At 56.6% G+C, this 23651-nt stretch overlaps 8 protein-coding genes across 8 annotated transcripts; 5 read left to right on the top strand and 3 right to left on the bottom strand.

Annotated features, from left to right (window-relative positions):
- Positions 1 to 140: 140 nt before the first annotated feature.
- MKK02DRAFT_35648 (P-loop containing nucleoside triphosphate hydrolase protein) lies at positions 141 to 3742 on the top strand (the record flags this gene model as incomplete). The annotated part of the gene is made up of 11 exons (XM_053089230.1): positions 141 to 162; positions 218 to 629; positions 678 to 1193; positions 1246 to 1525; positions 1662 to 2119; positions 2169 to 2606; positions 2653 to 2866; positions 2920 to 3007; positions 3064 to 3182; positions 3232 to 3633; positions 3695 to 3742. The coding sequence occupies 11 exons, from the start codon at positions 141 to 143 to the stop codon at positions 3740 to 3742; spliced, it is 2997 nt and encodes a 998-aa protein (XP_052941694.1).
- A 383-nt stretch (positions 3743 to 4125) lies between these two features.
- Positions 4126 to 5662, top strand: MKK02DRAFT_41550 (uncharacterized protein; the record flags this gene model as incomplete). The annotated part of the gene is made up of 5 exons (XM_053091611.1): positions 4126 to 4303; positions 4383 to 4632; positions 4692 to 4744; positions 4793 to 4920; positions 5012 to 5662. The coding sequence occupies 5 exons, from the start codon at positions 4126 to 4128 to the stop codon at positions 5660 to 5662; spliced, it is 1260 nt and encodes a 419-aa protein (XP_052941693.1).
- Positions 5663 to 6075: 413 nt separating this feature from the next.
- MKK02DRAFT_41549 (uncharacterized protein) lies at positions 6076 to 8739 on the bottom strand (the record flags this gene model as incomplete). The annotated part of the gene is made up of 12 exons (XM_053091610.1): positions 6076 to 6177; positions 6244 to 6339; positions 6409 to 6523; positions 6578 to 6886; positions 6935 to 7155; positions 7206 to 7273; positions 7335 to 7419; positions 7489 to 7662; positions 7710 to 7812; positions 8093 to 8356; positions 8403 to 8543; positions 8591 to 8739. 12 exons carry the CDS (start codon positions 8737 to 8739, stop codon positions 6076 to 6078), a joined length of 1827 nt encoding a protein of 608 aa, XP_052941692.1.
- Positions 8740 to 9216: 477 nt separating this feature from the next.
- MKK02DRAFT_41548 (uncharacterized protein) lies at positions 9217 to 10558 on the top strand (the record flags this gene model as incomplete). The annotated part of the gene is made up of 8 exons (XM_053091609.1): positions 9217 to 9417; positions 9467 to 9577; positions 9637 to 9753; positions 9815 to 9893; positions 9967 to 10010; positions 10053 to 10213; positions 10274 to 10409; positions 10466 to 10558. The coding sequence occupies 8 exons, from the start codon at positions 9217 to 9219 to the stop codon at positions 10556 to 10558; spliced, it is 942 nt and encodes a 313-aa protein (XP_052941691.1).
- A 184-nt stretch (positions 10559 to 10742) lies between these two features.
- Positions 10743 to 13616, bottom strand: MKK02DRAFT_30892 (uncharacterized protein; the record flags this gene model as incomplete). Its single annotated transcript, XM_053088162.1, has 1 exon — positions 10743 to 13616. The coding sequence occupies one exon, from the start codon at positions 13614 to 13616 to the stop codon at positions 10743 to 10745; it is 2874 nt and encodes a 957-aa protein (XP_052941690.1).
- Positions 13617 to 14252: 636 nt separating this feature from the next.
- MKK02DRAFT_30891 (uncharacterized protein) lies at positions 14253 to 16410 on the top strand (the record flags this gene model as incomplete). The annotated part of the gene is made up of 10 exons (XM_053088161.1): positions 14253 to 14384; positions 14504 to 14528; positions 14581 to 15368; positions 15440 to 15553; positions 15612 to 15668; positions 15720 to 15866; positions 15914 to 15979; positions 16035 to 16163; positions 16216 to 16290; positions 16342 to 16410. 10 exons carry the CDS (start codon positions 14253 to 14255, stop codon positions 16408 to 16410), a joined length of 1602 nt encoding a protein of 533 aa, XP_052941689.1.
- A 1336-nt stretch (positions 16411 to 17746) lies between these two features.
- Positions 17747 to 19121, top strand: MKK02DRAFT_41544 (uncharacterized protein; the record flags this gene model as incomplete). The annotated part of the gene is made up of 6 exons (XM_053091608.1): positions 17747 to 17794; positions 17858 to 17882; positions 17940 to 18472; positions 18572 to 18922; positions 18966 to 19031; positions 19083 to 19121. The coding sequence occupies 6 exons, from the start codon at positions 17747 to 17749 to the stop codon at positions 19119 to 19121; spliced, it is 1062 nt and encodes a 353-aa protein (XP_052941688.1).
- A 243-nt stretch (positions 19122 to 19364) lies between these two features.
- On the bottom strand, positions 19365 to 22321 carry MKK02DRAFT_21342 (ceramidase; the record flags this gene model as incomplete). Its single annotated transcript, XM_053086400.1, has 6 exons — positions 19365 to 19468; positions 19526 to 19588; positions 19653 to 19918; positions 20032 to 20153; positions 20327 to 20586; positions 22276 to 22321. 6 exons carry the CDS (start codon positions 22319 to 22321, stop codon positions 19365 to 19367), a joined length of 861 nt encoding a protein of 286 aa, XP_052941687.1.
- Between the last annotated feature and the right edge of the window lie 1330 nt (positions 22322 to 23651).

Here is a 23651-nt window from a genome sequence, read left to right as displayed (position 1 = left end):
CTATCCCTATATCTCCCTCATATCAATCTTAGCTTCAGCTTCTACAGCGCAGAAAAGCGCTTTAGAGCATACACAGCTCCCGAAAAGATCTCCGAAAAAGCTCGCGGAAGAGCGCATTGACCACCGAATATCTGCCCAACATGTCCATGGAAGATTATGACGGTTCGTCCATTACTTCCCCTCACTCACCTGCTCCTGTGTCAGTGCTGACCCGCAGAGTTCGGCAACTACATCGGCGCCGACCTCGAGTCGGACGAAGACGATATCGACATTGGCGACTCGTCTGCCGCTGGACCATCCACCATCCCCTCTGCCCCCGCTGCACAGGCGAATGCAGGCGGATATGCCCCGCTCGAAGGGCTAGAGGAGGATGAGGATGACGACATGGACGGGGATGATGGGATGCAAATGACGCTGCATGGGGTAGATGGGACGGCAGGGAACCAGGTGGTGTTGCACGAGGATAAGCGGTACTACGCCACAGCGGAGGAGGTGTATGGGGCAGACGTGGAGGCGATGGTGCAAGAAGAGGACGCGCAGATGTTGACGGAGCCGATCGTGGCTCCGATCAAGGTTAGGGCGTTTACTGTGCAGGAGAAGGATCTTCCCGTTACCCGGTTTGATCGGAAGTGAGTCCGCTCCTTTTCTGAGGCTGTGGAGAAAGCTGATTTCGATAGTTTCATGATTGACCTGATGAACTACCCATCTATGATCAGGAACGTCATGTTCGGCGGTCACATACACCACGGCAAGACGTCACTCGTCGACATGCTCGTCTTCGAAACACATCAAATTACCTTTGACGCCGACGCCCCCGTACGGTATACCGACACCCACGTTCTCTCGCGCTCCCGCGGCGTCTCCATCAAAGCCGGCGCCATGTCCCTCGTGCTCCAGTCCTCCAAGGGCAAGTCCTCACTCGTCAATATCGTCGACACCCCCGGCCACGTCAACTTTGCGGACGAGGTCGGCTCGGTCGCCCGGCTCGTGGACGGGGTGATCATCGTCGTGGACGTCGTCGAGGGGGTGATGTGCGGTACAGAGCAGCTCATCAAGCACTGTATGCGTGAAAAGTTGAAGATGGTCTTGGTGGTCAATAAGGTGGATAGGTTGATTTTGGAATTGAGATTACCGCCGAGCGAGGCGTTCTTCAAGATTAAACATACCATTGAAGAGGTCAACAGTGTTATCGCGTGAGTCTTACCCTCTTCGCCTAGTCCAGCCAGAATATAGCTGATGGCTCAGCTCGGTCGACGCGGACGACTCTTACCGCCTCTCGCCCGAACGCGGTAACGTCGCATTTGCGTCGGCGCAGATGGGATGGTGCTTCACCCTTCGGACATTCGCGACCATGTATGCCGATACGTTTGGCTCGTTTGATGTCGACGAATTTGCGGCGCGATTGTGGGGGAATATCTACTTTGATGAGTCGCGGAGAAAGTTTACGAGGAAGGCGGCGGATGCGGAGGGGAAGAGGAGCTTTGTGCACTTTGTGCTGGAGCCGCTGTACAAGCTTTACACGCAGGTGAGTCTGCTCGCTTGTTCTGAGAGGGGTCACAATGAGTGATACCGAGTCCGGACGAGATGTCGGTCGATGGCGGGGAGCGATAGCCGGATGTGCTCGTCAATGGCCCGGTGGTGTTCTGAGCTGACTCCTACAGGTCATGTCCGAAGACTCTGAAAAGCTTCGCGAAACCCTCGCCGAACTGCGCATCACCCTCCGTGCCTCCGCGTACAAGATGGACACCCGCCCACTCCTCAAGGTGGTCCTCGAGGCCTTCTTTGGTCCGTCCACCGGCCTCGTGGATATGATCACCGAATTCATCCCCTCTCCCGTCGATGCCGCGCAGACCAAGATCGCCGGAACGTACACTGGGCCCCTCCAGGGTAGCGTGGTCGACAGCATGCTCAAGTGCTCGGCGGACGGACCGACCGTTGTGCACGTCACCAAGCTGTTCCATACGTCGGACGCGCAGAGCTTCAGGGCGTTCGGGCGGGTTATGAGCGGGACGGTGGAGGTTGGACAGCGGGTCAAGGTGTTGGGTGAGGGATATAGTCTGGAAGATGAGGAAGATATGATTTTGGCTACGGTGGAGGCTTTGATGATTGACGAGTCGAGGTGAGTCATTTGGCGCATGAGCTTAGCGCTAGAGTAAGCTGACGTTCAGGTACACTGTGGACATTCAAAAAGCCGGTGCTGGAAACCTTATCCTCCTTTCTGGCGTCGACGCCTCCATCTCCAAAACAGCCACAATCGTCGACTCTACGCTCGAAGACGACCTCTACATCTTTGCGCCTATCCGCCACATCACCCAATCCGTCCTCAAAGTCGCCGTGGAGCCTATCGCGCCCTCCGAGCTCCCCAAGATGCTCGACGGTCTGCGAAAAGTCAACAAGTCGTATCCCCTCCTCACGACCAAGGTTGAAGAGTCGGGCGAGCACATTATCCTGGGCACGGGCGAGCTGTACATGGACTGTGTACTACACGATCTCCGGAAACTGTTTAGCGAGATTGAAATCAAGGTGTCGGATCCGGTCACCAAGTTTTGCGAGACGGTGGTCGAGACGTCGGCGTTGAAGTGTTATGCCGAGACGCCGAATAAAAAGTGAGCTGCTTGAATATAATGGACAGTGGGTTGAGCTGATGGATAGAAACAAAATCACCATGATTTCAGAACCGCTCGAAACGGGGTTGGCGCAGGAGATTGAGAAGGGCAAAGTGACGATGCGGATGAGTAACAAGGAGAGGGGCAAGTGGTTTGAGGAAAAGTATGGGTGGGATCTGCTCGCGAGTCGGAATGTGTGGGCGTTTGGGCCAGAGGAGAATGGTGCGAATGTGCTGTTGAATGACACGTTGCCATCTGAGGTGGGTCGCGTTCGTGTTGTTCGAGATGCGAAGGGCTTCAGCTGACTGGATAGACGGATACGAAATTGCTTGGTAGTGCGAGGGAGAGTATCAAGCAGGGATTCCAGTGGGGTACGAGGGAAGGACCGCTTTGCGATGAGCGTGAGTCTACACCGCATAAATCAGGCTCAGTATCGTGGAGTCCGCTGACATGCCAGCTATAAGAGGCGTCAAGTTCCGGATTCTCGACGCCAGCCTAGCGCAAGAACCAATATACCGCGGTGGTGGCCAGATCATCCCTACTGCTCGCCGTGTCTGCTACTCTTCCTTCCTCCTCGTGAGCCTTCATCATCAGAACAGCAACAGAGGACCTAGCTAACGTCTAGGCCACACCCCGTCTCCTCGAGCCCGTCTTCTTTGTCGAAGTCCAAGCCCCCGCCGACTGCGTCGCCGCCATCTACACCGTCCTCGCCCGGCGCCGCGGACACGTCACGCGCGACACCCCCAAGCCCGGCTCGCCCCTCTACACCGTCAAGGCCTTTATTCCCGTCCTCGACGCGAACGGGTTCGAGACGGATCTCCGGACCGCGACGATGGGCCAAGCATTCTGTCAAATGAGCTTTGATCACTGGGCGGTCGTACCTGGAGACCCGACCGATACGTCTATCCAGCTCCGCCCGCTCGAGCCTGCACAGGGACAGAGTCTGGCACGGGATTTGGTGCTCAAGACGAGGAGGAGGAAGGGGTTGAGTGATAGTATTGCCGTCAGCAAGTATTTGGAGGATGAGGTGAGCTTTTGCGTGGCTTGGCAACTTTTTTCGGTATGAGAGCAGAGCTGATGCGACGAAGACTATCATTGCGATCAGTGCGAGTGGAAATGCGGACCTTTTGGGTTAAATTAGAGGTTGTAGAGGATCAAGATGCATCTGCACGCTGTATGAGCCAAAAAGATGGGGAGTTCATCCCCGCCCGCCGTACCTTTCCTTGCTTCGTCCTATTTTCCAGGTCATCTTAATCCTTTTCTGTATGTCAGGGCGCCCGCTGTGCGAGTCTTGTCTTGCATGCACAGCTTGTGACCCAGGCAGCAGAGCAGCCGGCTAGAGAGCTTAGCTTGGCGCATGCGCAACATGCGGAGCAAAATCAGCCACGTGTTTGTGTGTTGCGGCGATGGCCGACGCGCCTGCTTTGGCTTTGGCTTTGATCGAGGCGTCAACAAACCCTTCTCCTCTCTGTTTCTGTCTTGATATCAACCTTGATCTGGCCTACATACACTATACACCATGTCAGCAGCACTAGTAGTACACAGGCCAGACGATATGAGCCTCAAAACACCACCACCGAAATCGCGTACGGGCAAGTCCAAGAAGAAGGGCGGGAAGGGGGTTGTGATCGACACGGACGCTGCGGGTGGGAGTGGGGAGGGCACACATGGGCTGCTGCTCAACTTTGATCTTGAAAGTACGTGCTATATCCACCGTATAGCCAGCTGCCCTGTTGTCGATCTCCTGTGAATTGAAAGTCCCAGCTGACATCCCAGTCGAAAGCAAAGAACGTCAATTCCGCTCCGAGCTCCAGAACGCCTTGAGGGCATTCCGGATCCGAGGGGAAACAGAGATCAACCGGATCCCGCCGAAAATGAGGGAAATGACGGTCGAGGAGGTGGAGAAGATGTGGGGTGGGAATTGGGCAGGGACATTAGGGCGGATGGCGATGGAACGGCAGAGGGAGGAGGAGGGGGATGAGGAGGAGAAGGAGCGAGTTATGCGGGAGGGGGTTAAGGGGAAACGGTGAGTTTTGCTGGGCTTGTCGAGTGTATTTGATCCAGAAGCGGAGCTGACAAGGATAGGAAGAGAGCTGGGGCGGCTGCGGAGTCATCACCTGAGCGAACTAACAAGAATGGTACGCTTAGCTAGCTCGCGCACGATCGAGAGGAAGCTAATATCTCAGCGCGAAAAGACGGTACCCCGCTCAAGACTCGACCCGTCCCCACGATCCCATCTTCGACGTCCAAGAGAAAGCTTGGAAAGAAGGCCGTTCCATTCGTATCTGCGAATCCCTCACAAAAGGGTCCCAGCGTAAGTTTAATTCATCCTCGCTCCTTCCGCTAGAGACCCCACAGCCACTACCTATCTTCGTCGCGAGTTGACTCGGGAGCTGATCCGCCAGAGCCTCCCCCAAAACCACATCTTTAACCCATCCCTCCCTCCTACACCACTGCGCAAGATGAATCCCTCCGACATCCTCGTCACGATGAACGGCTCCCCCGTCGTCAACCCCTTATCGAAATCCACTCGGGATCGCCAAGCCATAGCGGGACCCTCTACCCACTCGGCCGTCCAGCACGCCGGAATCGCCGAAGAGGAAGAAGAGGAGGAGGACGTTGCGGACGACGTCACAGAAGGGGACGACTCGGAGGAGGATGACCTGCCCGACGTCGAGGCGTACACGGCCACCCTTCTGGCGCAGTCTCAATCCCAGTCTCAGCCTTCTCGGTCCGCCCCGACTCGGTCCGTCCGGTCTAAGCGGAATCCCTCGCTCCTGTGGCAAGAAGAGGTCGAGACCGGGGCCGGCGCCGGGGCTGGTGCGGGCATGGACGCAGGCAGGGAAACTGGGGATCAACCCAGACTCGCCGAGGTGAAACTCCCCAACGGCCAGTTGATTCGGTTTGACCCGCTCAGGCTAGATCGGGTGGTCATGAATCAGGAGCTGGAGGATCGGGGGTTGAGCGCCAAGGAGAGAGAGCAGGTGGGCAAGCTGTTGCAGATGGAGGTGGTCAAGGCGCTGCAGAGGCAGATGGAGAGCTGGTCGATGGCTTGAGCTGGGGCGGGGCTGCGGGACACTAGACTTTTGACACGGTGTGCATTGCTTGTATCGTATGTAACATCATCGACTGCAGTCTGTGAAGATGGGATGGAGCCGCGGCCTGGATCTCGACCAGAAAAGAGAGGTAAGAAGGTGGAAGTCGAGCGGCCTGGCGATCTTGTGGCCGAAGCAGGAGAAGAAGACAGAGATTGGACTAGCCACAGGCCTTGGCTGCCTAGTTTTCGATATATTCTGCATAACCCTGACTTCTGATCATAGCCTGATACACAATGCACACTTCGCAGCACGAGCACGAAACCCGGAACACACCCACACACACTCATACCCCCACCTTTGCGACTTCCGCTCCTCTCCCTTTACCCTCTCCCTTTACCCTCTCTCATCACCCTTACCCCCTCGCCGTCCACTCAGATGTTGAACAGCGCAATCTGTTGAGACAGATATGCAGACTCGGCAACAAAGTCGGGAATACCAGCCTTGCGGCAGGTATACCGTACCCTGACTTGTTCCTGTCGAGTCAGCTGAAATATTCTCTGCCAGCATCTTGTCCATGCTAAGAAGAATCGACAGCTCACATTGTACGAGTCCTGTTTGGCCATCATCTCGAAGGTGTACGACCGTCCTGCCGCTTTTGTAAAGTATGATTGGAATTGTTGTTCATCGCCCCCCTCCTGTATTGTCAGCAACCAGCAAGCAGCAACCAGCTCGCCAGCGGGCAAAACCCCAACCAGGAAACCCACCTTGAGCTTCCACAGGTCATTCGCCGAGATACCCAGCAGCTTCTCAGCCACCTCGTTGAACGCCGTGATCCAGAAGGAAGAGGTGTGGTCCATGCAGTTCATGCTGAGGATGTAACTGCCATGGTCAGCTCCTGACACATGCATCTAATCCTTCGTTTAGAGGACGTACCGATGTATAGGCTCCGGCCAGTGCTTGTCGCACTTGTCGCACACGTACGTTCCATTCCCATCCTCGATAACCTTCTTGTTGCACCCGTCCGGATTGGCACAGGCGGGGTAAGAAAAGTTCTCCGACTTGATGAAGGCGACCACAGCGGCGGTGGTGAAGTAGTCGGTCTTGTCGCGCATACCGAGATTCTCGTCCTTGGCCTCGCCGATCGTCTTGAGCTCGTTCAGACGAGGAGCGGAGTTGTCGGATCGGCCAGCCATGGTGGAGGTGTAGGCGTTGAATTGGGTATTGCGCCCGGCAGAGTCGTACCTAGATATGTCAGCTCGGTTCCTCTGGGCAAGGGTAAACATCGCTCACCATCCGCGAAGCGCATGAGCCTCGTTGATATCCGGATTGACACTCATGGTTGCCGAGCTAAACATGCTCAAACTCCGCCCACCAAAGTCTCCAACCTTGACCCCCTTGAACGCAATGACCGGTGAGTCGTCGTGGGCGAAGCTCTCGGCCTGCTTGCCCCAAAGCGTCAGCCGGACAGCCTGACCCGACTGGTCTACGATCTGAATGTCCCGCTTGGCGAACTGGTACGTCAGCTAATGTTCGTTCCTTTAAACAGAACCCACAAGCTTACTGGCTTTTGGGTCGCTTTGGACGTGACCGAAGAGAGATCATGGACTTCCCGGACGACACCGATGATGTCTGCTTGGATCAGCCTCCAGAGATCAAAGTACCCAGGAAGCTCGGAAAAAGCTCAACATACCGCACATATCGTCCTTGTTCAGGTCCGCCAGCTCATCTACCCGCTTAAAGTTGTATTTTATTTGCGGGACAGACGCATCGTCACACTGCAAGTCAGCTCCAAATCTAGCCACGACTTGGAATGGTGGGGTCAGAGAGAGGATCGTGGTACTTACAGGCTCAATAGCCGTCTCCCTCTCAAACGCAATCTCGTACTCATTGTTGACATTGTTGAACTGCTTCTTTGCAATGTTGATCCGGGCACGTGAAACAAAGTAGACCTTGCCCTCTTCGAGCAGGTCGTAGAAGTTGTCGCATTGTTCATTGAAGCCTGTCGCTCTGATCTCGCCCTATCGAGTCAGCATTTACAGACAGGACAGAAAGAGAGTAGCCGTACAGACTCATCCATGAATGTGACGTTGAAGAGCTTGCCGTCTCCACGCTGGTTGGACCAGTGCTTGATTTCGGATTTGGCGCTCACTCGCGCTTTGATCGTCCATCTGGTATTGTAAGCTTTGCTCGCGTGCGCAGATGACTCGACAATTGAGAGAGGACGAGGAGACCGGGTGCAGGGAACGCCGGGACAGCAGAGGGCTAGGTACTCGGAGAGAGGGAAACCGAATGGAGAAGCAGGGGTAGCGATCGGCATGGTCTTCCCGCGGCGCCCGAAAGGATAGAGATGGAGGAACCAGAGCGAGGTATTTGTCAAGGCCGGGAAGGACATGTCATGGACCGCCGTTCCTCTCCGCTCCAGTGACCACTAGTAAAGGGGAAACTTACTTGTTTTGGTACGGGCTCAGACTCTCGATAGGGAACAATGGTCCTACGTCCTTCCCTCCTCCCTGCCGCGCGCCCCCCCTCGCTGGACCAGGCCCTGCCCCGCCCGCTCGCCCCTTTGGCTCCGCCTTTGGCGCCGCATTGGCATTGCCTGCTGGCGCTCGGCTGACCGTCCCATTCGCCACCGCGTGCTCGATATTGACCGCCTCGCCAATCTTCTCGTTGTATACGGATTCGAGGATATCAAATTCCAGCAAAATGAGCAGCCTGATAATCAGCTACAAGCTCGACTGAGAGAGAGAGCTTGACATACCTGCGCCCTTGGACCGCGTTGGTGGTGTAGCTACGGAGCTTGATGATGGAGAACTTGTCGATTTCTTTGCTGTCGATGAGTGGGTTGAGGTTCACAGCGAGCATGGCTTGGCCGAAGTATTCTCCGTCCGACAGGATGGCTCTGCTTGATCAGCGGGTGCTGTGCTGTCCCAGGACGCTGAAACTCACCGGTAGCGATCGACCACGCCTGACGATGCCGAGGAAGCACTGTTGATTTTCTTGACACTGAGGATTTGAAGAACGGGACTTGCGCCTTCCGGTGCTTCCCCGTCGCCAAAGACGGCTTGGATGAATCCGACGTCGAGGAGGTCGGCCATTTTGAATGTATGGGCGTGATAAGGCTGCGGGTGGTGGAGCAGAAGTGAGGAGTGGTTGACAAGTAGAGCAGAGTGACAAGGTGGAGAGGGAAAGTGTGAGTCAACCAGGCCGGCGACGCGTCGCTGATAGACCTGACGGCGATCGCCGACGCGCCGGTGGAGGCGGGTGGCAAATGATATAAAGGCCCGTCTCTGGCTTGATTCGAACGCCGATCACCTGTTTAAGATGTCCGAAGCTGATACCGCTATACCCTCGACCTAGGAGGCACGATCTAATCAACTGAGCTATTCCCGAGACGGAGAATAGCGGCGTTATGAAATTCCAGGCGGAGCCATTTCAGCGGCTGCCGGCATCGTCGCGTCCTTGGTCCACGACGCGTCACAGCCAAAAGTCCGCTCAACTTGTACCCTCAACAGCTTATCCCCTAACTACCCCTACATCGACTTCAATCAGCTACTAGCTACAAGCCAATCGAGATGGCACGCGCAGTCAACGCTGAAGCTTCTTCTTCCCGTCAAGCAGCCCGCGAGTCGCCGGAAGCGGAAGGAGGTTCGGACGATGTGAGACGGACCAAGCCCGCGCTTGGGGAGATGGAGGTGGATGACGAGTGGAACGAGTGGACGGTCAAGACGTACAAGTCGCAGGCGCTGAAGAGGGATGTTGCGAGTGATGGTGTAGTATGTCTCTCCTTACTGAGGCTGAGTTAGGGCGAAGCTAACGCAACAGCTTACTAGAATCGCTGATGGACTTCGGGCCATGGAGACCAGCATCACGGACTCCATGTCCAAAGTCATCGATACTGCGGTAGCTGTGGAGGGGAACAATCCAGATGATGAGGTCCGTCACCCCTCGAGGCTCGCTGAGTGAAGCTCGCGACAAGAGCTAATCGTGAACAGATGGCCGAAGAGCTCGCCAAATCCCTTTGCAGGTCTATCGAAGTCAAGGCGGTCTTGGAGGTCAAGTACCAAGTCATCAAGGACATCCTCAGGAGGATGAGAGCCGGGGAGGAGATTGTGAGTCCACTCTCTGCTACATCTCGGCTGCTCCGAGCCAATGCCGGCGCTGATCCTCCAGGAAGAGATTGTTGCGCTGTACGAAAAGGAAGCAGCGGACAAGACTGAAGAGTACATGAAGAAGACACCCCGACAGAAGTGTAAGTCGACTTCTTCCTTCCATCACAGTAGGCTTGTGCGGACGAGGAGGTGGATGCTGGCGCTGATAGGCAGTTGTCAAGGACGATCAATACAGCCAATTCAGGAGTGAAGTTTGGGTATGTCACCTCTTCCCCCGGAAGCAAGTGCTGACCGGACAGAACGTCAACCACGGATCCGAAGCCTGCCCACCCATGTCGCACTGGCTCGACAAGACCGATGGGGACGCTTCGGACAGCGACGATGAGGTCGAGGTTGGGCCGACGATGCAAAACTTCAAGTGTGCCATAACGCATTCGGCCATCGTGGACGCCATGGTCAAGTAAGCCTTTTCCCCTGCCTTTGCCGCTTCTTTGGCGTCAGGGCTAGTGCTGATCTACAGTCCCGCCTGCAAACACCATTATTCGAAAATCAACATCTACCAGCTGTTCGAGCAGCAAGACGGGCGAAACAAGAAGGCGGCGATCAAGTGCCCGTCGGTCGGTTGTGGTCAAAAGGTCCAGTTCAACGCGCTGCAGGTAGGTTTTCCATCGCAAAGTCAGACTCAGACACAACAGTGGCTGAAGGTGTATAGCCCGATAAGCAGTTTCAGCAGCGGGCGGACCAGTACTTCCGGAAACAGCAGGAAACGGCCGATCAGGATGTCGAGGACTTTGAGGAGGACTGAGGCGGGAGGTCATGTCGTAACTCAGAAGTATGAAGATCATCTCGTCGATATGCACTGAGGCACTGGTAGAAGCGTGGGGCTCGAGACCTGATTCTGCTCAATGTACAGGGCGTGCCATGACTATGTACCTATGCGATCTGATGCTATATGATACTATGATATGCTATAGATGGCTGACTACCCCTCACTTCTTCTTTGTAAACTCCAACTTGAACCCCCTCGGCGTCAGACTACGCTGTATATCCGCCCTGACCGCCTCGTACCCTTCCGGCCTCCTCACCGCATCACCATCCTCCAAGATCCGCTCACACAGCTGCAGACCCCTCGCAAACTCCCTCCCTCCTCTCGACATCATCGCCCCACCCTGTCCCTCTTGTTCCTCATGCCCCTCCGTGTCCGTCTCCGCCTGCACCTTCTTCGTCAACCAATTCCTCAATTTCCTCACGACGTTCCTCAATGGCCGCCCCATCAACCCCTTTCCTTTATTCCGATCAACCAGTTCCAGCGCCGCCATTTCCTCATTGTTCGACTTGAGGGCATGCGTGGCCACGAGCAGGGCTTGCCGGTCCAGCTTATCGCCGAATTTGGGTAGGAGAACGGTCCGGACCATGTCGGCCGCACCGTCAAATTTGAGGGCGTAGTAGTTGGCCTGCACCATCGCCGTGACGGCGACGATATCGACCCCCTCGCTACTCGCCTCAATCTCCCTGTAAGCGGCTCGGGCGCGCGCGACATCGCCCTCCCTCGCCCAGCCAACCAGGAGCGCCATCCACATCCCGTTCGTAGGCTCCACGTCCACCTCTTTCGCCAACGCCATGACCGAGGTAGCTTCCGCCATGGCCCCGGATTGGGCGTAGCCCAGCATAAGAGCCAGGACGTGCCGCTTGTCCGGGTGGAATCCGCGGTCAATGAGGGATCTCCAGACCGCGTCGGCAGTCGGGAAACCCCCGACCGAGGCGTGCGTGAGCGCATCGTACCGAAGCCGGATGGCGACGGTCTGAGAGTTGGAGCGGGCACCGCGTTCCTCCAAAGAAGCAAGGACGGGCTCGATAGCGTAGCGGAGGGGCTTAAACGCCGTCAGACCGGCGGACGGGGAGGTGGTCGAGTCGGAAGAGGAGGAGAGGGGAGGTGCGTGCAATTGTGTCCGCGGAGAAGTGAGGTTGGACCGCATCGCAGCAGCAAGGATGACGTTGAGTTGTCCGATATCTGGAAAGACGTCCGGGTACATCCGGTAGAGGTCCCGAAGTAGCGCGGCCATCTCTTCCGGCGGCATATGATAGCTCCCGACGACGTTGAGGATGATCTTCATGGTGCTTTGATCAGGCGAGACGCCGAGGCGGGGGTAGAGCCGGAGGACCTTGTGCAGGGGAGCGAGGCCAAAGTGGCGTTTAGGCACAGCGTTGAGGACGGCGTTGAGGGTCCGAATACCGGGTTTGGCTGTACCCGGCCAGGAGATGTTCGGACGATACGCCCAGTCCGGGTCCACCATGGACATGACGAAATTGAACGCCTCGTCCCTCTCCCCGCCGTGACAGAGGGCCGAGACCATCTGGCTGAGATGATTGTCGTTGATGTCGGCGTAATTGGTCCGAAAGAGCTCGGCCCATATCTCGCGGGCACGAGGGAGGTCGCCTTGCCGAGAAGCGACCTTGAGGGCGAGGAATGCGGCATCCTTGGAGGTGGGCTGGAACGACTTCCACCCCTCGACGCCGGATGAGGTATCCGCAAATTTGTCGAGACGGTGGAACGACAAGAGCCGTTCCGCCCCGTGCATGTCCCCCTGATCCACCCTGAGCCGGATCAACGCATTGATCGTGCTCCCCAACGGCGCCTCCCCTAATGACTTTAGATTCTTCAACACCCTGTCCTGAAGGTGCGCCGTCCCTCCCAGGTCCCGATGTCCGCGCAGTATCGCCATCTGCTGCTCATGTCTATCCAGCTTTCCCTCTTTCCGCCCCAGCAAGATCGCCGCCCGTCCCCCGACAACATCTCCCAGCGCCAACTTGGCCTGCACAAGGTGATTGTAAGACTCTTTGGCGGGCGTGAGACCCAGCTCGGCGTGGGTATCAAAGATAGCTTGAACGCGGCCAGGTTGACGAGTAGCGAGGTGCGCCTGGAGGTACCGCTGCAGTGTCGCCGAGGTGTGTAGTTTGGCCGGAAATAACGCCGGATCCATCATCCACAGCAACATCCGCCATTCCTTCAGATCATCCGCCAGGATAGTCACCAGCCGCTCCGCGTCTAATCTTTTGATCTTCTGTTGCGCATTTCTCATCACTCCTTGCTCCACCTCCTCTCTAATCCTTATCTCCCTTTCTACCTGTTCCCTCCACATGGTCTGAACTAGCTCCCGATCGCCCAGCAACAGGCAGACCCGGATGAACCGGTAGAACCGTTTCCCGGCAAACACCTGTCCTGGGAGCTGGCCCCACGAGTTGAACAGCAGCGCCCCGCGGACGTGGACGAGCGAGCGCTGGATGTCTTCGAACTCGACATCCAACGGGACGGCGGTATGGCGGAGTGAGGAGTTGAGGGAGGAGATGAGGACGTCAATCTCGAGTAGTGTGAGGGATTGGAGTTGGTCTGGGAGGCAGTAGCGGAGACTGAGGAGGCTAGCGACCGGATCGGTAGTGAGGCAGCGCCGGAAAGTGACGATAGGGGGTTCGGGGGGGTGGGAGGGACGAGCCTGGATTTGACGGGGACGAGGACGAACGGCCGGCGCTTCCGAGGTTTCGATGATATCCTCGACGGCTTCTAGATCTGGAATATGATCCATCGCCGCCGCTCTATTCCGCCAAGACGTATCGTGCGCCTCCTCCGCCTCGGCATGCTCCAGATGATCATGGCTCAGCACAGCGGCAGCAGCAGCTGAAAATCTCGCCTTCGAGTGCGCCGCCCGGATGATCGGCCTTCCCGCGGATCGTCTGGCTTTGTCTGCTGCTGCAGCTGCGCGCAGAGAAGCCTGAGTGGACGATTCGGCGTGTAGCGCAAGACTCCAGCTGGGTCGGCCGAGCTGCGAGACGGATCTCGAGCATCCCTGTCGGGCAGAAGTGAACATGGCAGAGCGCCTCTCTGATTGTCAGCTGTGCTTCCTCGCCGCCGAGGTCAGGGCTAATTCACCACTCAGCTAGACATGTGCACCCTATAGTGTTCTCCGCCTCTGCTACTGTCTGCCTTGATAAGTGTCGTAGACGATGGGTAGGAGAGAGCAGGAGGACTTCGCGATCCAAGACTTTTGCTACAGATAAATGGGGGGATGGTTTAAAGCGGTAAGAACCGGAAGGTTTCGCCGCTCTGCCCTGCGAACTGCCTTGAGGTGTTGTACATCATCTGCTCTATGCCTAGACAGGGAGACTGACGGCGCTGATAGCGACAGCGGGTACCCAGTCGAAGAAATCCCATCCTAAGTCCATCAAAGCGGGTCCATGATGGAGAGAGCACTCGGCTCGGTGAGGTCACAGGGATCTGATGAAATCGCTTTCCGTATCGCTCTGACCGCTGATGATACTGATCAAGCGCATGGTGGTACCGCATGAACACCATCTGAGGCTGACTCCGTCACTGACGAGCCATGCGCCGCACTCAGGAGCCACCTATTGACTGACATCGGCTTTTGAGGTCTGCAGACGAGTTGTGTAAAAAGGGCCGTGCGCGGAACGGCCTCGAGGCCGCTTGCGCTCGGACCCTCTCTCCCATGTTAACCGCCATATTTTGGATCCTGCTTTCCTTGTCTTGCATTTCACTCATCATCTCTCACTATCTAGCACCATTAAGTATGTCATCTCCAGACAAGAAGCCATCGTTGAAGATGGGGCCTTGGGTCAAGGTACGTACGAGTCACGTCAGCCCTTCTTTCCCGGCCGGCTGAGGACACCTGTATCTTTCTATCCAGACTTCCTTCTCTCCCTGGTACACTCCTGAATGTTATATAAGCTGATCATACAGCCAGAGCCAGGCTCCGGATCTACATGTAAGTCTGGCCAGCAGGAACCCTGTCCCATCCCCGCTCACTCTGCCCTCAGCCAAGTCACGGTGTCACACCACTGCCCCCCCCACCATGCAATCCCTGCTGCCCTTCGCTCCCGCCCGTAAACAATTCGGAAGGAACACTAAGTCCGTCCCTCCCCCATCGGCGTCTTCTCATAAAAACCTCGGTGCTGTCGCGGCCCGCAGCAGCAAGCCAGCCTCTTCCGGCACAACAACGCAGCTGGCGGTGTCGAAGCGCAAATTCGGCCAGGCGATAACAACGCCGAAGACTTCGCCTCCTCAGGCGATCTCATGGGACGACGCGCTAGACGAGGTGGAGGTCAAGGCGGAGCTTCTGGATCTGGGTGATGGGAGGAGCACCAGTGACCGGGCGCGGGGACCGGTCGAAACGGAGCACGCGGGAGAGAAGGACTGGACGGTGAGGAAGGAATACCTGGACGGCAAGGCGGAGAAGAGGAAGAGAGACGAAGATGAAGAGAGACAGGCGCAGAAGGCCGAGGCGGATGAAACGGAGCGTCGAGCGGAGCAGAAGAGGCGGGCGGAGAAGAAGGAGCGGGCGGAGAAGCAGAAGGTGGAGAAGGCGCAGAGGGAGAAGAAGGAAGCTGAGCAAAAACCTTGTCAGGTCCCTTCAGTCCGTCCTGCCCAGCTGCCGCCGCCTGCTCCCCTCCGCCCAGTCAACAACCGACAAGGTCTCATCGTCGAAGTGGTCGACAAGAAGCCTGACAAGGTCGTCCTCGTCACTGGAACGACGCCCGGTCGTCCAGGCTGGATGGCGGTCAAGAATGAGAATATGGATGAGCTGGACGATGATGACTTTGACTACGTGAGCACCACTTCGACCTTTCCCTTCTGGCTTTCACGCCTTTGAGGGCTATGTTGGGCTGACGTTAATAGAAAGCCTGGCGCGAGAAACAAGACGAAGGTCTGACCAGGCCGTACGGGATCTCCGTCAAGACTCCCCCGCCTGGCGAGACATTCCCCAAGTACGAGTATGGGTATGATCCGGAGGTGAGGGCCTTTCCCTGGTCTGTCTAGTTTGGAGTATGATCACATGCTGACTATACAGTCTATCATCGCGTACGCTCCTCGATGGGATGAGTCCGGAAAGCAGGTCGAGGCAAAGGTGGGCTCTTGGATCACACCATCAGTAGCAGTGCTTGCGCTTACACATCAGTCCAATGTTCTGCCCGCTTTGCCCAAGGATCAGGCGCGTATCGTAGAGTATATGGGTGCCAGCAAGACCGCTCCGTCCGGTCCGCCCAAACCGCGCAAGCGCAAGCCTTCTATCGGTTCATTCTCGAGTTCTGGCGGGATGGGCATCGTGAGTACTCGGAAGAGAGACACCGATGGGGTCGCTGATGGTCTCAGCCCGCCGTCAAAATGTTGTCTAGCCCCGAATTCGGCAGCGACGAGTATGACACAGACTGTTATAAGGTAGATCCTCTGCTCTCACTCGACACTATCTTCGGCGGTTCACTGATCAATGCAGCGATTGATAGCGGAATGGGCAGCGGAAGACGCCGCATGGCCAGGCAGCAACGCCGAGGTGCAAGCAGGACCTTCAAGTGCGTCGGTACCGTACAAAAACGCCGACAAGCCGCGGAAGCACATCACCCAGGTTGGTCTAGCTTGAAGCAGGAGTTGTAGGGGGATGAAGCTGACACTCTCAGCCGCCGCCTCTCGCTCGTGAGCCTTCGATCGACGAATACGGCAACGGCACCGAGGACGATTCGTTTATCCAAGATGTACGTTCTGAAAGCGAAGGCCCATGAGCAAGCCAGATGCTGATCAGGTAGCTAATGGCTGTCGAAGCGGCCGACGCGGCCCGTAGGGGCGATCCAACTGAATGGAAGACATGGAACTAGGGTGGATGCTGGTAGACGCAAGTGCAGATCAGAGAGATGGTGACCTTCATGTGCATCATGTGTAGCAGCTTAGTCCAGTATCCTCCTGCCCAGGCAAAGTCAGAGATTCCCGCACTGACAGATGAGTATGGGAGCTGTGAGTAAGAGGTCAGGATAATCGATCAATATGGCCAAAGAGGAGGCATCAGCAATATCAAAGCTTGGCATCTCGCTCCAGTCCGTACCTGTAGAACCCATAAATAGTCTCCCTTGGTGTCCGCATCGCACCTCCCGGCCACCTTCCCTGTCCACCTCCCATCTTTGCTCCCTCCAACAGACTCGTGCCCCCTGCCGGCCGCCTTCACCGCCGCCGTCTACTCTCGGCCCATCCCCTCCTTGCCCGCCATATCCTGACCTAGATCCGCCTATCCCCAGCCTCCGAAGCGCGACCGCGCTAGACTGGAGGGTGCCACCCACAGGCGGAACAGACGGGTGCATCCTGCGTAGGTAGCCACACGATCTTGTCCTCCCCTCCAAGGTAATCCGCCGCGTCGGATGCCGCCTTTTCTACCGCCTGCCGCTGCTCCTTGGGAGACATCGGACCTGACCTCCTGGTCTTCATCCTCGTCCACGTCGCTCTCCTCATCTGCTACACCGATAACGCCCGTCGAGAGATAGACGTGTATATCCGCTGGTATCGATGGGTCTAGCGCGTACAGCCCATCCGCCGAGCAACCTTCTTCCCGACATTCAACCAGCTCGGCGAACCGATCGCAGAGCTCTGCCTCGGCCCGCTGCCATTGCGTGTCCGGCGGCATGTTGCTGACGAGCCTAGCGGGTATGCCGACGGGGATGGGTAGGTCGGCGATCTCGGTAAAGTGGAAGGTCCGAACGAACGCGCTGGGTTCCGCAACGATGAGCGAGTCTGGCGCGTGACCGATTGAATCTTGTATGGGGGGAGCATCTTAGGTTCCCGCCTGGTATCAGATAGATCGGCGAAGTCGCTGCTATCGTACGTGACTCCCTCACCCCCTAGTGCACTAAGCTCTCAAAGGAGATAGGCAGTAGATAGGCACATGAGTAGCCCACAGCATGCACCAGCATGCACCGGGCAGATGATGAAGGCTTTGAGGAATGTGGTGCCAAAGTGAAACGCGTTTCGGCTCGCGTGCCATAGTTGCACTGTTAACGTTTCAGATTGCTTCCGACGGCCGACGCCACGTGTCCCCGCTTTGACTCTCGGGCGATCTGAAGAGTTAAAGCTCCAGCTATCCTCTTGCCTTGTGGATCATTCATATCACTACATATAACTCGGTATCTCGGTGGATGTCGCTCACAGCAAGGACTGGGGCACATCATGAGCGGTCTCGGTAGGAACCGACCAGTCACCAAGCTCGGCTACAAGGTAAGCGGGGATACTTTTCGCGCTTCCTTCCTCAAGGATGCTGGATCTGTGCTGATAGGTCAGAAGCTTCCCTTACTCACGGAGCCGGGTATATTCAGCTTCCAGGCTCTCTATGATGGAGGAAGACCAAGCTGATGCGCAATAGCTGCGCCCTCTGGCCCCTTGTCCGACGCGGACATCGACACCTCCTGCTACAACATCCCTCGACGCGGTACCGTCCCGGCGCCCCCTCCTCCCAGTCCTCTCCCCACACCGAAAGCGCCCCTCAACGCTCTCTCCGCCGCCATGATGACGAAGCAAACGGTCGAAGCGAAGCGACAAGACGCGCTTGCGCTCAAGCGACGCCGCGAGGCCGAGGCGAAACCGGGATACAAGGATCTCGCGAGCGACATCAAGAAGTTCAAGTACACCGGGCTTGATCCGCGCGATCCCGATGCGGTGCAGAATCATATCGCGTCTCCCAGGGCGCAGCAGAGCACTCAAAGGGTGCCGGATAGGGGGATCGTCAAGCCGGAAGGGAGAGGGGGGTCATCGAAGCCGGGGTGGACGGTGGAGAAGGCAAATACGGTCCAGGGTATGGGGGGGCAAGACAGATGGCCTCCACCAACTGTCATGGAAGAAGACGATGACCAGCTGGCGGACGAGGACGATGAAGAGAAGGATACCATCTTCGACAGCGTAAGCCCATCTCTCGCAAGCGCATTCCCCGTTCCTCTTTTCCCCTCGAGCTCCCTCGTTCTTTCACATCCAGATTCCACGACCATGGCTGATCCGCAGATCATCTCCTCGAACAAGAAGAATAACAGCACTGCGAGGACTAACTACCTCGACCCGACCATCAAGCCCTTCAAGTCTGTCCAGCCAACTCAGCCGAACTCGTCAGCTCCGGCTTCGCATCAAGATCGCCGTTCTCAGCCTTCGTCGAAATTCCAGCTCGGCCCCACCTCGAAACGAAAGCAAGCTCTTCCCTATTCCGCCACCGCTACCTCCAGTGGCTCGTCCGCCCGACTCGTCCAGACACAGCCGAAACCGCGACCGGCGACAACGGCCAAGCAGGGTACCAAGGTGCCTTCGAAAGTATTACAGGCGATCGATGAGGACGAGTATGGGGATGCTGTGTTCGACCAGGTATGTACTCTCTCTATCACTTCGGGTAGACCTGATGACCTAGCTGTTGGCAAGCGCGACAGAGTTTGACGATGGCACCAGCATGTATGACGATCCAGAGCTGGACAGGGTGAGGTATTTCCCTCTGCAGTCTGATGAGGGACGGAGCTGATTCGATCAGGCTCTCGAAGCGGCTCTCGCGAGCGGTGTGGACTGGTAGAGGATAAGTTTCAAGCTAGAAGGGCTTTCATAGATGTACATACAAGACGCGGTCGTCTTTCACGCCCAATTTACGAACGAGGTGATGTCCAAACCCATGCATATGTGTATCATCGTTCCAACATGATCTAAGCTCTAGCGATAGCTACATGAGATGTCCGACGTCCTTTATGATCCCCAGCTGGTCAGTCCTCTCCCCGCAGTCTCTACTCCCTGCTCCAACGACATCCACCCCGGTCCCACGCTATAGATTCTTGCTGGCCACCTTCGTTCGATGTACAGTAGGGAACCATGCTGAACCATCATAGTCGTACAGCTCAGGCGAGGTCTTTATGGCCAATTGAAGATCTGAAAGGTCAGCTGGCCCTCACGAAGGAATCGAAAAAGGGAGCAGGAAGAACTTACAGGTGGAAGCGGTCATGATCAAGAACGATCCATATCCCGTCATGAGGTGCCAATACCCATGACCTGATCATCAGCGTCTTTCCCCGTCCCCTTCGGGCTCACTCTTCCCGACCTTCGGAAGACTCACCCTGCAGTATGAATCCCAGAGGCCCCAGCAGCTCCTGCCCCCTCCTCAAGACATCGCAAAAGTAATTATCCACATTCCAGATGATGAATCCCACAATAAACGTCGCAATACCCGACAAGAGCGTATTGACGACTTTGGCGTGTTGTGCGGGGTTGGCATCCGCCGCAGAGGCGAGGCGGCGGATGAAGCGGAAGTTTTGGGTAACGGAGGAGAGGAGGATGAAGCCGAATGCGAGCTGGTGGTAGATGGGATTGGGGAGGTAGATGCTGCGGAGTCAGCTAGAAGACTCTAAGACGGTGATGTAGAGTCACAAAAGGCAGGGGAATAAGCCGAGAGACCCGACCGAGAGAATTTAGGATGGAGGGGGTTTCCCACTTACTAGGAGAGAGTAACGAAGATGTCCCATGCTACGAGCACAAGCGGGCCGAGGAGGCCAAAGCGCGGTCTGAACTCTGGCAGAGTGTCAATCACGAGATAGGCACAGTATGAGACGAGGTAGATCTGCGGGTTCAGCTTGGTCTACTTGGCTGGAGAGCCTCCAAGCTCCACCCTCGTTCGACACCCTCGTTCGATCGCCCCCGCTGATGACCCGTGCAACGATGTCCCGCCTAGGAGGCTCCCGTAATCCGCTCCGCCCCATCCCATACGACCAAGGCGAGATGAGGAGGACGTACCATCGGAAGCTCATCAAGGAGCTGCCACTCCCACTTCAGCGTCGAGTGAAACCCGAAGCTGCCCAATCCAATACCCGTCAAACCTAAATAGGCCATGGCGTGCCGTCTCCTCAGCCCGCCCCTCAGACTCATATAGCACCCATACAATCCCATGAAGATGGTAGGAAAATTGGTGAGCGCATTGTAGAACTCGGCAATGTAGGGCGTGTGGGTATAGTTCTGCTCACACCAGTCGATGGTCGAGGTGTGGTTACCATAGTCTATAGGGTATCAGCTTGAGCGTACGTACTATGGTGAGATCATCATGTCCAGCCGAGGCGGAGTGGAGGAGTTGAGCAGGAGAAGTATGGAACTTACACCCATGGCTTGACTGGCCTTGCCGGAGGTGCTCAAATGCGCCCATCTTCGTCTGACTCCCCTTCTCCTGACCTTGCGCGCAGACCTCAACGTTCTATATACACAACGAGCGACTGAAGAGATGGGTGGAACACGGAGCCATGGGTGACCGAAAATATCTCGGGTAACTCGGGCATGCTGCGCCTTACGGCAACCCTTTGACCGAGGCTGTTGCGGGAGGCCAGGGTGGGCCTAGGGCTACATCTGGACGCCGAGAGGTACATGATGGGTCTGAATGATGCAGTGCAGGTGATGGGGAACAAAGGCTACAGATAGATATGAGATAGACCTGAACAGACTGATCCCCCGGCTACCGCTTTTCGCTCATCTTCCGCCCAGATATTCCCGAGGTGGCAGCCGGCTCGAGCTGTGAGGGCGGTGGCGAGACCTTATAGCAGACGGGGAACCATGCCGAGCCATCAAAGTCGTAAGCCTTGGGCGAGGTCTTGATGGCCAGTTGCAGGTCTGCCGAGTCAGCCTGAGCGTCTCGTCTTGAGCGACCGGGTACTCACATGCTGAGGGAGTCATGATCAGGAACGCCCCGTACCCCGTGAAGAGGTGCCAGTACCCATGACCTAGCGATCAGCATCATCCCCTGTTCTGGTCGATCTGATTGACTTACCCTGAAGGAACAGACCCAACGGACCGATGAGCTCCCTGCCCCGCCTCAGCTGAGCACAAAAGAAATTATCGATGTTCCAGCAGACAAAGCCGAGGAAGAAGACTCCAATACCCGACAGAAGCGTACGGACGACCTTGGCGTGCTGTATTGGGTCCACATGGGGATCGGCCCCGAGGCGGCGGATGAAGAGGAAGTTATGGGTTACGCCTGTCAAGAGAATAGCGCCGAAGGCGAGTTGGTGATATATGGGATTGGGGAGGAAGTAGCTGGGGGATCAGCCATGTCCACGAGAGATAGACAAGATGTGAGATGTTGTGGAGGAGTCCAGCGTGGTGTTGTTCCAAACCCGTTCGGGCCGTTCTCCTGCAGGCTCCCCCGCCATTTGGCACTGTGACTCACTATGACACCGTCACAAATATGCTCCAGCCGATGAGAACCGCAGGGCCAAACCAGCCGAAGCGAGGCACAAAGCCAGGCAATGTGTCAAGCACGAGATAGCCGCAATAGGATACAAGGTAGATCTGAGCTGTCAGCAATGCAAACTTCCTTCTCTTTGCAAATTCCACTGCCCTACGCAGAAAGATGCGGCGTACCATGGGCAGTTCGTCAAGTAGCTGAGCTTCATACTTCAGCGTCGCGTGAAACAGCAAGCTCCCCAGGCCGATCCCGGTCAAGCCAAGGTAGCCCAGAGCATATCGCCGCCGCAGTCCGCCCTTGAAACTGCCGTAGCATCCCCACAGCCCGAGCAAAATGGTCGGAAGGTTGGTGAGGGTGTTGTAGAATTCGGCGATGTAGGGCGTGTGGACGTAGTTCTGCTCGCACCAGTCGATTGAGGCGGTGTGATTGCCCCAGTCTGAGATGTCAGCGAGCGCTCTTAAGCGGATTATCGGGAGGAGGAGCGAGAATAGAGAGAGAGAGATATCACACTTACAGCCATGAGAGACCTGGCCGACCTTGAGATGGTCGAATGCGCCCATATCAGTCCTAGAGCTGGGCTACCAGAGGGCAGCCACGAGTGGCGAGGATCGCGTGTTGAGTCGTCCGAATCCGGAGTCGATGCGGTATTCCAGAGGGGCGATGGCGGCGAGTATTGACCAGAGTCAATATTTGTAGAAGGATGTGGGCGGAGGATGATGAGGTTAACCTTGACTGGAATGGTGGCTTGACCATGTCGATACATGGCTGACAATCTGGATGCCTATTCTGAAAGTCAGATCTGACGAAGACACCCGTCGCCGAAGCAGCTGTCGCCGAGGTCCGCTTACGCGTCCCGTGGCCCCCGTGTCAAGCATGATGTAAGCTGAAGTATGATCAGCTTTGTCAGCTCGGGGATTGCGCTAGGCCTCGCGCGCTAGGCTCATGCTTCCTTTGTCTACCGAAATACGACCGAATGGAGGGATGGAGAGCAAGAGCGAGCGGTGAAGGAAAGGAGCTTGCGTCGTCGTTGCCTCCGGGAAGATGCCGTAAGGCTCCGGATGTACTAGCTCTACTTTAACCGGCCGATAGCGATAAGGAAGCGGACGGATGCTGATCAAGATCTTTCAGCATTATTGACTGCTGGTAACGGCGAATCCGATTCGTGTATAGATATGAGAGCAGGAGAAGAACAGCTAGCGAAATATATCAAGACTGGCTTCCCATGACTACCAGTCCAGATGGACTGGCTTCGGCGCTATGTCGTGGACTGTGCTCTTCCCCTGCCCACTGCTGTAAAATCAGTTGAGCTGACTTGTGGCCTTTCCCCGCCCCTCCTATCGCTTCAGCGGCCTGTCGTATAGTGAGGCGAGGAACTCGGACCGAGCCAGGCCTAAGCATCAGACCTATTCCACTTCCCCGAGTCCCGAAAGGCCGATCGTGCCGCCGAGGAATGTAGTGCCTGAGATGCGCCACCCGGAGGAATGCGACGGAGGCTATTAAGAGACAAAAGAGAATCTGCTCCGTCTCGCCTCCCTCTGTTCTCCCTCCCTCCTACCTGCCAACGAGGTTTGACGATCTCCAATACACTCCGCTCCGCGTCTCACGGCGTGTGAGCACAGTATGGAAGCGGACATTGATCGATTAGTGGCGTCTTCGGATACGTTCCCAGCCGATCGGTCCCTTCGGCTGTCCGTTCGTGTCCCTTCAGCTGTTCATTCAGGTCCGTTCGCGTGTCCCCCTTCGCATGTTTGCTAGTGAATAAAGTAAGGAAGGTCTCGTTGATGAGGCAGAATAGGGACAACCCAAAGCGGCGGGCGTAGAGGGACAAGTTTCAGGAGTCCGATTGAGCGGTTGTATCGAGAGCTCGCGGAGGCTCGCGGGAGATATGCC

Source organism: Dioszegia hungarica (assembly GCF_025882075.1).
Source record: "Dioszegia hungarica strain PDD-24b-2 chromosome Unknown MKK02contig_32, whole genome shotgun sequence".
Lineage (NCBI taxonomy): Eukaryota > Fungi > Basidiomycota > Tremellomycetes > Tremellales > Bulleribasidiaceae > Dioszegia > Dioszegia hungarica.
This window is presented reverse-complemented; position numbering and strand designations above follow the sequence as displayed.